This window comes from Ranitomeya variabilis, chromosome 8, assembly GCF_051348905.1.
Source record: "Ranitomeya variabilis isolate aRanVar5 chromosome 8, aRanVar5.hap1, whole genome shotgun sequence".
Taxonomy (NCBI): domain Eukaryota; kingdom Metazoa; phylum Chordata; class Amphibia; order Anura; family Dendrobatidae; genus Ranitomeya; species Ranitomeya variabilis.
Window position 1 is genome coordinate 196,110,803 of NC_135239.1, and position 12,347 is coordinate 196,123,149.

The 12,347-nt window shown below is 40.0% G+C and overlaps 1 protein-coding gene across 1 annotated transcript in view; it reads right to left on the minus strand.

The window, feature by feature from the left end:
- Positions 1-11,312, minus strand: part of ADAMTS9 (ADAM metallopeptidase with thrombospondin type 1 motif 9) — a 218,896-nt gene extending 207,584 nt beyond the window's left edge. The window contains exons 1-2 of the mRNA XM_077275942.1: positions 9,331-11,312; positions 8,843-9,216 (exon numbers count right to left, since the gene is read on the minus strand). Of these exons, the coding sequence (XP_077132057.1) occupies positions 8,843-9,216; positions 9,331-9,442 (486 nt within the window). The 5' untranslated portion in view covers positions 9,443-11,312. The remainder of the gene's footprint in view (positions 1-8,842; positions 9,217-9,330) is intronic.
- Between the last annotated feature and the right edge of the window lie 1,035 nt (positions 11,313-12,347).

Sequence of the window (12,347 nt, forward strand, 5' to 3'; positions counted from 1 at the left end):
AAGCTCTGCAGCTGTATTTGCCAACTCCTTCCCCGCTCTCCAACCTGGGCCATTTCTGAACTGACCATGACCCCGGTATGATATTATTGAATACAAGGTCACACAACCAAGCTATTGTTTTATGTGAGAATTATCGTACCTAGAAGGGCGGACATACATAATAAGCCCTGTACGCAGCTGCTCAGGGATCACAGCAAAGTAGCAAAATCCTTCCTCGTTCTGGGCCGTAACGGACATTGCCAACCCATAATAACAGCTGTTATAGATAAAAAGTCTAGAAAGTCTGGCCATTCACTCTAACAACAGATGAAGGGCTTTGTGGGGTGGTGTGATATGATGATATAAATGGCTAAAAGTAGCAGGTTCAACATTAGTGTTTTTTACGAACCCCCTGGGTGGAAATAATTACTCAGAAGCAGCGGTAACAATATTTACTTTGTATCACAAAATAAAAAAAAAATACATTTTTAATTCTAAAATGTGATAATACGACAGAAAGTTGTTAAAATGGTTGTCCTCAAGTGTTTTATCTTACTTTTGAACTGGATTCACAGCTACATTGCTCAGTATTGCTGTATAATGTCCACTATGCTGATGCTACATAAAAGATAGAGGAGCAGGAAACCCTCATTGTCTGTGTACCAGCAGTTAGTCACCACCCAGTAGCCCAGACAATTAAAAATTTTAACAGCCTGGTGAAAAAAAAGCAAGATGCGAGTCTTAAAAATTGACAGAAATAATAACAGATTAATCTGAAGTGTCAACAGAAAATACAAGTATTCTTTAAATCAGTGTTTCACAAACTTTGGTCCTCAGGGATCCCCGACAGATAATGTTGCACATATGAGAAAACCTGAGACAATGACTTATGCCTTGATAGTATTCTACAAGTGATAATAATTCTAAGAAAATCCTTAAAACATTATCTGTTGGTGGGCCCGTGAGGAAAGGATTCTGCGAAACGTGGCTTTAAAAGGTAATCTGTTAGCTTCATCTTCTATTGGTAAACAAAAGGTTCTCCTGTGAAGCTGAATGTGCCTCAATTTCAATGAATCCTCTCTGATCTGCATCTGTGGAGCTATTGCTTTACTGGTGCACTGGTGGGCATAAAAAAGTTCTATGCACTGACGTTTGCCGAGTTACATTTGTCACAACAATGAAATGAAGATTTCTCAACAATGTCGCAAGAGATCCAAAACAAAGTGATATAATCGGAAATGTGGCATGCTGACCGATACAGCAGAACCAAGTTCGGACATATCATTCATGCAGCCGCACATGGGCCCCCTCACCTCTTGGGCCAATTTACACCTCCAAAACAGGTGGAATTGTGCATTACAATGAGCAAAGAGCCCATACATTGTTCTTGCACAGAGACCCTCTATGTCCACCAGTGAGCAGAACCTTTGGTTAGCAACGGAAAATTAAGATGGCCAAGTCCCCTTTACGCAATGATTTATCGTGATTGCATCTAGAATCCATGGTCATTCCTCTTCCGACAAACAATAATGAGCGGCCACAGTAGTCTGAGCTAAGGCTTGAAAATTTCAACCTCGTTGGGGCACATTTACTAATTCTGGAGCACTGACTGGTCTGGTTTTTGCTTGTACCGTGTAGCCTTAAGTTGGCCATACACAGACTTAGGTAGGCCGAACTCGTCGATATCCACGGGTTCGACCGATGGTCTAATGCAGTATTTTCCAAACTCCAGTCCTCACGGACCCCATGGGTCATGTTTTCAGGATTTCCATAGTGTTGCACAAGTGAGACAATTCTTGATGCCTTGAAGATACTTCCACTACTTGCTCAATACTAAGGAAATCCTGAAAACATGACCCGTGGGGTCCGTGAGGACTGGAGTTTGGGAAACACTGGTCTAATGTATATTGAGGCACCGGCTGACTGATGGTCAGCAGTGATGTCAATTGGACATGTCCAATTTCGGACTGCTGGTCAACGTTTCAGTTTACAGGTTTCTTTTCTCAGCAGAATCAGTGCTTCTGTATATGGAAGAGTTAGCTGAGATGGCTGTCGGATGAACAATGTCCTTAGTCTACTTTAAATATAGCCATCAGATTGAGAGTCATTATTTTGAAGGCAATTGGGGGTAATTGTTTTGATTGGGGCACAACATTGTCTGGCTGTACGATACTATGGATCCAAATTTTGGGGCACTAGTAGAAGATACATCTCTCACTTTTGCAATGTAGATTACATCCTTATATACATATGTAATAGGCAGAATTCTTCCAATGTCAATAAACATAGGGTAAGAAGAGCTTTCCTTGGGTTAAATTCAATGGAGTGAATATTGAGAACTTCCTAGTGAAAATGTTTATATGAGCACAAGATCTCCACAGGAGGCTACTAGGCTCTTAAATCCCATTTAAGAATTTCTCCCTCCCTATTTCCACTCATTCGGAGTATTCTTAAAACAGCAGGAACAGAACATTTCTTTATTAGCGCTCATGCATTTATATTTGTAAGTACTCCGTGATTAATTTCACAAACTCAATTAGCTGAACAAGTAATTAACGCTTCACTTCGTTCCAAGCCGTTGGGTACAATCTGATCATGATATATATGGAAACCACAAAAATAAAGTTGAACATAACTGTTGTCTGGTGTCAATCAGACTTAGATTACACCATGAAAACCACAAAGCTAATGGTCAGTTCTGATTCTGGACAACCTAAATTGGTCATGATCAATTAATGCATTCACTACAGTTTTGTTCCCACCACCATGATGGCTTCCACTCTTTACCGGGCCATATTGGGTACGTCTTGCCCATTTTTACTAACAGATTCCATTTATTTAGTGCCAATAAATTCTACCACTATCCTCACGCAATGATAATCTAAATTCTAAACTATTACTGGGAGGGGGATGCCAAAGGAAACACGTGGAGAATATGTGCCTTTGTCGGAATCAAACTTATCCACCAATTTCTACAAGACAACAGCACTGTTCGCGTTACTTCCATCGAGGTCCATCAGGATTCTCTAAAGGTTCAGATGTTTTTGGCACCAAGAACACCACTGTAAACCATGTTATTCTTCTCATTCTCAAAAATACAGTGACCAGACATAAGGCTAATCTGAAAAGACGATGAAGCGGTCAATGTATGAACTTTTACATCTGGTGGTCCAGACCAACCATTGGCTCTGAAGGAGTAGACTTTAATATTATTTCAAATAACTTGTGAACTTGACTACAGGTTTGAGGAGTCAAAATTGAGGGTTCTTCTGAGTTTTGTCCAATGTGGATGGTAACTTTTAATCACCATATTTTTTTCCACCATACTGGAATGATGTCCAGTGAGATCCATGAATGACGGAGGTTTGCATATAGGCAGACATGCAAATAGTTGTTGGAATCCGTGTGATATCTGTTCATTTATTTTTCTTCTAAGGAAGAACTGGAGTGTTGAGTTTCATGAGTGTGTAAAGATCGCATCTCATAACATTTGAGAGTGGCAACATTAATAAAATCTTATTGACCATCACTGGTCAAGTTCAGGGGCGCAGTTTTATAAAGTTGTTAAAAAAGGGACACCAGGGTTCTGGTTCCTAAAGAAATGCAAAGGCCTCATCAGAAGACATCTGTGGAGTAAATGGTTGTAATAAATGGTAAGTGGGGGTCCTGGGAACTTCAAGTTTCACCTCTGGCCAAGCTGGAGTATGCAGTCAAAAGATGACGTGCTCCATTTGGATTATATTTGGAGACATCTCTATTCGTCCATTTAGGCGTGTGAAACCAAAATAACTTTGAGATGTATTCTGAGGTCCATATTTATTTTTTTTATTTTTTAAACAAAAGAGATAACATAAGGATCAATCTTATGTTTATTTTGGGATTCTGGTCCCAGTTTTTGTACCACCTCTTAGAGAACTGATCATTATTTTTATCCACAAAGTTTCCCGGTTAAGAGCTCAAGCTTTACTTTTTTTGTCCAGTGTTATTGTAAATCTACTTTGCCCGTCAAGGTTAAAGTACACGTTGGGGGAAGGGAGGCTGTAAGTAGGCTGAGATCATAGCTCCATATCATATCTTGAGAAGTTCTTCACTTCTTTTTTCAGTCCTGCATTATCTTGACTCTTCTGAAGAGCGCTGCTCTTGTATTTTACTGTCTGTATTGTTCGGAAGTTTGTTTGGGTCATATGGTGAGAATTGAAAGAATTCCGGCCTGGCAATACTGGCATCATACACTCACCGGCCACTTTATTAGGTACACCATGCTAGTAACGGGTTGGACCCCCTTTTGCCTTCAGAACTGCCTCAATTCTTCGTGGCATAGATTCAACAAGGTGCTGGAAGCATTCCTCAGAGATTTTGGTCCATATTGACATGATGGCATCACACAGTTGCCGCAGATTTGTCGGCTGCACATCCCAAAGATGCTCCATACAAGGCAGGATGGATCCATGCTTTCATGTTGTTTACGCCAAATTCTGACCCTACCATCCGAATGTCGCAGCAGAAATCGAGACTCATCAGACCAAGCAACGTTTTTCCAATCTTCTACTGTCCAATTTCGATCAGCTTGTACAAATTGTAGCCTCAGTTTCCTGTTCTTAGCTGAAAGGAGTGGTACCCGGTGTGGTCTTCTGCTGCTGTAGCCCATCTGCCTCAAAGTTCGATGCACTGTGCGTTCAGAGATGCTCTTAAGCCTACCTTGGTTGTAACGGGTGGCGATTTGAGTCACTGTTGCCTTTCTATCAGCTCGAACCAGTCTGCCCATTCTCCTCTGACCTCTGGCATCAACAAGGCATTTCCGCCCACAGAACTGCCGCTCACTGGATTTTTTTTCTTTTTCGGACCATTCTCTGTAAACCCTAGAGATGGTTGTGCGTGAAAATCCCAGTAGATCAGCAGTTTCTGAAATACTCAGACCAGCCCTTCTGGCACCAACAACCATGCCACGTTCAAAGGCACTCAAATCACCTTTCTTCCCCATACTGATGCTCGGTTTGAACTGCAGGAGATTGTCTTGACCATGTCTACATGCCTAAATGCACTGAGTTGCCGCCATGTGATTGGCTGATTAGAAATTAAGTGTTAACAAGAAGTTGGACAGGTGTACCTAATAAAGTGGCCAGTGAGTGTAGATATCAAATTTACGTAAATCACATCAATTATAAGTCATAAAGTTAATTGAAGTTTTTACCTAATTTAGGTTAAGTCTTAATGAGCGCTGACACAATATGTCGATTGGCATTTATTTAAAGGTCATCTTAGATGTTTACCTGGGTCAATAATCATGTAGAATGATTTTTAATAAATTGATCAGGTGGGTTACTTGTTTATCCCCACAAATTTTATTTTTTCTAGACAATTAAAGAGAACCTTTCACTGATTTTTTTACATTTAAACTGAGTATCTTCTCCAATTGGTGATGTTCTAACGACTCAGGAACGTTTTTTTCTTTTTGTTCTGTGCCCCTCCATTCCAAAGTTATGTCCCCTGGAAATAATGCTGCAAGTTTTCTTGTCAACCCAACTGGGCGTGTACTACAGAACTTATCTGTGGGCGTTTTTCTTTTCTTTTTTTTTACGCTGACCAATCAAAACCTGTCTACGCCCACTGAGAAGTTTTGTGTGGTATACGCCCAGTTGGGTTGAAGAGAAAACTTGCAGCAATTATTTCCAGGGGGCATAACTTTGGAATGGAGGGGCACAGAAGAAAAAGAAAGACTGTTCCAGAATCGGGGGAGCAGAGGCAACTTAAGGGAGTGCTCAGTTTAAATAAAAAAAAAAATCCAGTGAAATGTCTTCTTTAAAAGGGTGGCTCATTACATTCTGTAAACCAAAATAGGCCAATGGGGGTAATAGAACAACAAAGGAGCATATGATCACATACTGTCTTCACAGTTGGTGGGGGGAGGGGAACATCACATTAGCACTGCAGTCAATCAGTGGTCACATCACACACTAGAGGAAGAAGCCAGGAGAACTGAAGGCGGCACAGTCGGTGGTCTGACGGCACGGCGGGTGTCCCTATGTGAATATGTTCTATTTTGTTTTAATAACCCACAGACCCATTTTGTGTCTAAAATATGTAACAGCTAAACCATTAATATTGATGTATAAGACTATGCTGTCTATAGTAACGTTATATCACTTCCTCTGCTCAACCGGCAGCACAGTGGCTCAGTGGTTAGCACTACAGCGCTGGGGTCCTTGGTTCATTTCCAATGAAGAACAACATCTGTTGGGAGTTTTTATGTTCTCCCCATGTTTGCATGAGTTTCCTCTGGTTTCCTCCCACATTCCGAAGACACACCAATAGGGAATTTGGGACAGTGATGATAATGTCTGTAAAGACCTGCGGAATTAATGGCGCTATACGAGTAAAATAAATAAATGGCTGGTGTTATGGCACATCAACAATGGAGGATGTGGCTTCATATTACTATAGCCACTTATCGGAGTATAAGCATAGTTTAACATTGTTACATTTCTTGCGTTGCCGGGCTTTACGTCCAGGTAACCCCTTTTAATGGCACAAAAAAAAAATGAAAAGGGTCCTACAAGACAGCTGAACCCATGTACACTTTGAAAAACGTATTTTTGTATACATCGTACGACGTGAAGATCCCTGTTTTGTACAACGTACGTCGATGCAAATTGCAATAAATAAAAGTACACGAAAATGAATGCCAATACTAATTATTATAACGTCATGATCATAACATAATCCTCCATCCTGTAACGTTAAAGTTTATTTCTTTCTACCAGACAGCCTGCATAGCCCTATGATTTTTTTTTTAAAAAACATATACCACTTAAGGTAGTATTGTTACATTGCATCCTCTCCTTTAAGTCCAAAATCAATCCGATTTTCACAAAAACTGCTATCATATAAATCTCTTATGTAAAAAAATGAAAGTAAATACTAAGTAATCAACTTTTAGATAATTTTTTAATCACATTTTGGACCTTTGGGAAAAAAATTATTTCCGGCTGCCTTAAATGAAACTCCAGTGATGTAGACTCCACCTTCCAAACAAACGACAACAACAGCCCAGTGTGGAGCCAGACTGGGGAGCAGTGTAGCCATGGACTGGGTTTCGGGACCGTGTTATCCAGATTTGCTGGAAAAGTTGATTCCCGAGGAAATTATTGATCTTCTTCGGTGCCACGTTTCCTTACGAGATGACGAAGATTTCCAAAGCGTTTTGTGCTTTAAGGGATTTCTGGATTTTACACAACATCATCTGCTGGTAAGTATTCCTGATAGGATGGACGAATGATTACCCAATATATTTAAAGGATCAAGTTAGCCAGTGTGGCGCATGAAGATTTTCAGATACCCATGTAAAGCTGATCATAAACTAAAAGCAAATCGTCAATGTATCTCTTGCTATATTGTCATCAGATTATGATTAATGTATTAAAATATGTCCTATGATAATACCCATGACGTCACTTGATCACATCCTATCATTTCATCATCATCATCATCATTCACTAGAATAATTTCTAATCAAATCAAATAACTGAAGTCTATGAAAGTTTACGACACTGTATTTATAATAGCAACATTGTAACTTTACCCCTACAGTAATGGTGTCAATATTTATATGATTGCGTTAGTAATATTATTGCATTTGTCTGGTATGTTCCAACATTGCAAAACTTACTGAAAAACTTTTACAACAGCTAAAGCAACTCGGGAAACTTTTTGTACAAAAGTTACAAACTTCTCAGGTTTTGCTAAATCATTAGCATTCACACAGGGCACAACAGCTCCACCTTAAATGTGCCCAGAAATCTGCAATCTCACATGTATTCTAGCAGCAGACACTGCCCCACCAGCATCACCCACCCCCCTACAATGAGTGTCCAGCCCCCTGTTTCCGCTCCTATCAGTATGACGTCACCAAATCCCAGTTTTCCCTGGGAGGGCACCAGTCCCTTGGCCAGCACTGTGTGAATGTGCAGCATGCCCCTAGTGACACCAGCAGGAGAAAGAATCCCCCCTTCTACCACCTCTTACACTGAAGTGATACTATGACTACTAGCAGGATGCCAATGGCTAGTTATGGGCACTGTTCACAATTAGTTGGGTTTTTTTTGCAAAATCAATTAACTCTGATACCAAAATATTAATCAAGAGCAAATAATTGCACAAAAAAAAAAAAAAAAAAATTAAGAATAACATTGTAGCAAAAGTTGCATAAACACGTGTATGTATATCTAGCCATCCATTATCTATCTATTATCTGCCCATTCAATATCTATTATCTATCCATTCAATATCTATTATCTATCCATCAATATCTATCCATTCAATATCTATTATCTATCCATTTATCAATCTATTATCTATCTATTTATCTATCTATCCATCAATAGCTATCCATTCAATATCTATTATCTATCCATTTATCAATTATCTATCTATTTATCTATCCATCCATCAATAGCTATCCATTCAATATCTATTATCTATAAATCCATCATATATATCTTATCTATCCATTCAGTATCAATTATCTATCTAGCCACCCTTATCTGTCCATCCATCCATCAAATATCTAGCTATTAATCTGTCTATCTAGACATTGGTACATAGATATATGTGTGGTTATGCAACTTTTACTAAAAGTTTAGTCAATGCAAACCACACTTAACACTTTCAGCCCTGGGCACACTATGCATACACACATACCTATAGCTAGATGTGTGTTTATTTAACTTTTGCTAAAACTTTGTAAACTCACAGCTCACACACTCAGCTCTGCTACATCTCTCCCCCTACACACTGCACTGTGCCTCCGTCCCATTGACATACAATGCCTTTCCAAGTGGAACGACTGAATTTATGGAAGACTCACCATTCCTGAGCACAAGCTGATGACTGCGATATGCTCGCTCCTTGTATTCACATGTCCAGTGTAGAAGCAATGCCCAAAATCAGTGTCCTGATTGTAGTGATCGCTCAGGTTCCTCTGGGGTTTCCCATAGAGGCTCACAGTTAGCACCGGTGCAATAAATCCAGAATTGGCACTGAGGTTAAATACAAATTTCTGTCCAAAAGCTGAAAGTCTATAATGGGTGGTGGAATTGACCCAGGGGTCTGTGTCTGCAGAGGGGCTGACATTTCTCTTTTTCCTTTTGAAGTGCATATTAGTGGGATAAACTTCTCCAAACTCATTCACTCTGGTGGGAGTCACTATCTCATAGTCCCCCAGTCTCTGGAGGAGCTTAGCTGCAACACATAAGGAAAAGTTAGATTCAAATAATACTACTAATAAAGTGCAATCACAAGCAGATCATGGCAGGGGTATCACACCAAGTCTCCCATTCACACCCCAGTAGTTACCTTGCCTTGGGTGAAGTTTGGGACCTGCTGCTGCTGCTGGTGTCACATTCAAGATGTCTTGTAGTAATAGAAGTAATCCCAGTAGCCAAAAGGCAAGATGCATGTTGGTCATGGGAAACCGATTTTTTTTTTTTTTTGGCTGGGGCTCCCTCCTGCTCTGCACAAAAAAAAAAATCCCCAAAATTCCTATATTGCAGCTCCTATAGTTGGTAAGTGGCAACACTCTCCACCATAGAGGGGTAAGTCCTTAGGAATCCTCCTTCATGTAGCAGGACCACCAGGCAATCCAGCATAGTGAGTGCACAGAGTAAAGGCAGGCTTGGAGGATTTTGTGTCTCCTACTACTATGAGTGAATGCTAGATTGCTGAGAATACAGCAGAGATGATGGGGGGAAGGCCTGGCTGGATGGTGGGCTGGGACATGCAAATAGCAGATCTATCACCACTGACATCCAGCTACTCTATTATACAGCTGTGCACTCAAAATCCACCCCATTCGAGTAAAGTGGGATTCTGCAGAATGTCTCTCATTCCTTTTTTTTTTTTTTTTGCATGACTTAACAGAGGAGCAGGGGAAAAAGCTTGGGAGCTTTGGGAAAAGGTCACACTAACCACATTATAGTGACAGCTGCAGAAAGTATAAAACTGTATAAGCGGAAAAAAAAAACATTTGGAGTTATTTTAGAAAAAAGGGAGAATGCTGCATAATCTACTGTTAGGCTAAGTTCACACTAGGCTTTTTTTATAATTTATTTAGAGAATTTTAAGAATATAACAGGAAAGGAAAAATGGGTAAATATTTTCGAGAAATAGTTAAAAAAAAAAAAACCTTAATAAACCACAACGATAACGCTACAAGGCTGCGGATTTGCAAACCAAAAGGGTCGTTTTTTTAAATTAATTTATTGATTTTTACAGTACCAGCAAAGCCTATGAGTTTTCAGAAATCTCATGCACACACTTTGCGTTTTTCACTCATTGACATGAATTGGGTGGTGAAAAAAACCCGCAGGTATCATGTTTTGTGGCGTTTTTTTTGTGCCAAAACCTGATTCTATGGAGTAGGACTTTTTTTTTCCCCCAACACTAATCTTTATCAGCATGCACAGGAAACGAATCTAGCATGCCAAAACCGCACAAAAAAAAGCATTAAAAAAATGCAGGTATCAGGTTTCACTGTGTTTTTGTTTGTGCCAAAACCTGATTCTATGGAGTAGGACCTTTTTTTTTTCCCAACACTAAACTTTATCAAGATGCACAAGAGACGAATCTTGCAAGCTAAAAACGCACAAAAAAAGCATAAAAAGTGCAGGTATCAGGTTTCACTGTATTTTTTTGGACCAAAACCTCATTCTATGGAAGAGGACTTTTATTTCCAACACTAAACTTTATCAAGATGCACAAGAGACAAATCTAACATGCCAAAACCACAGCAAAAAATGCACAAAAACACAGCAAAAAAAAGCATAAAAAATGTAGCTATCATGTTTTGCTGCTTTTTTTGTGCCAAAACCTAATTCTATGGAATAGGACTTATTTCAACACTAAACTATCAAGATGCACAAGAGACAAATCTAGCATGCCAAAACCGTAGGAAAAAATGCACCAAAACACAGCAAAAACCGCAACAAAAAGCAAGGAAAACATGCTTTTTCCAGCCAAAGATAAGGTTTTGCTGCGGAAAAAAAATGCTGAAAAACCGCCTAGTGTGAACTTACCCTTATGATAGGAAGTGTTCATTTTAATTATGGGAGTGTTCGGATTATGTCATCCCAGGTTGCACCAGCTGCAAACAAGATGTTTTATGATCGGTTGTAGTCCATGAACAGATCTCAGACTTAGGTCCCGTTCACACGTTCAGTATAATAAGCCCAATTCAGGAGTGGAACAATCAGATGAAAAGTATGATAGGAACCCGTCACCACTTCTATATTTATCATCCACTGTTTTCAAATACTGTTGTAAAATACTGACCAAATACTGAACGGGTGAACGTGGCCTTAGGAAATCCCTTTAACATAATTTTGCAGCTGATGCAGGTCTGAACATTGGGAATCATATGACCCCAGCCAGCACCAGATGCAGGGACCTGCTATTCTCTTGCATAGGGCTTTGCTGCAGTTCCCCTGCACAGAAGGCAGCAGGGGCGCCACTGTCCCCCAGTCCATTCATTCTTAAGAACAGTAAGTACCCCCTACCTATAATAAAGAGAGGGCATATATTAGTGATATGTTAATGCATTATGAGATGGGAATCTTCCTATATTTTTATATAGAGTAAATAGACAGTGTCTTGATCGGGGTGACCCGCAATGTCTGTCTATTACACAAAAAATCCACCAATGGACTAAAATTCTATCACTTTATTTAATATTATGCTTTGCTTATACTTATAATAATAATAATAATAATCTTTATTTTTTTTTTTTTTATAGCGCTAACATATTCCGCAGCGCTTTACAGGTTGCACACATTATCATTACTGTCCCCGTTGGGGCTCACAATCTAAATTCCCTATCCGTATGTCTTTGGAATGTGGGAGGAAACCGGAGTACCCGGAGGAAACCCACGCAAACACGGAGAGAACATACAAACTCTTTGCAGATGTTGTCCTTGGTGGGGTTTGAACCCAGGACTCCAGTGCTGCAATGCTGCAGTGCTAACCACTGCGCCACCGTGCTACTTCTAGCACTATCTTATTCCGCAGCGCTTTACACACATTATCATCACTGTCCCCATTGGGGATCACCATCTGTATTCCCTATCAGTATGGCTGTAGAGTGTGGGAGGAAACCGGAGAACCCGGAGGAAACCCACGGGAACACGGGGAGAACATTCAAACTCCTTGCAGATGTTGTCACTTATTTCCTAATATATCTCTACCTTTTTTGGATACTAAGCCCCAAACCCAATGCATAGATACAGATTGGGGTGCCAAGGGTCCACCAGTAAGATTGACTTTGGGGGATCTCTTTTCACCTGCGTGTAAATATTACATTACCCTCGTTCACATATTTA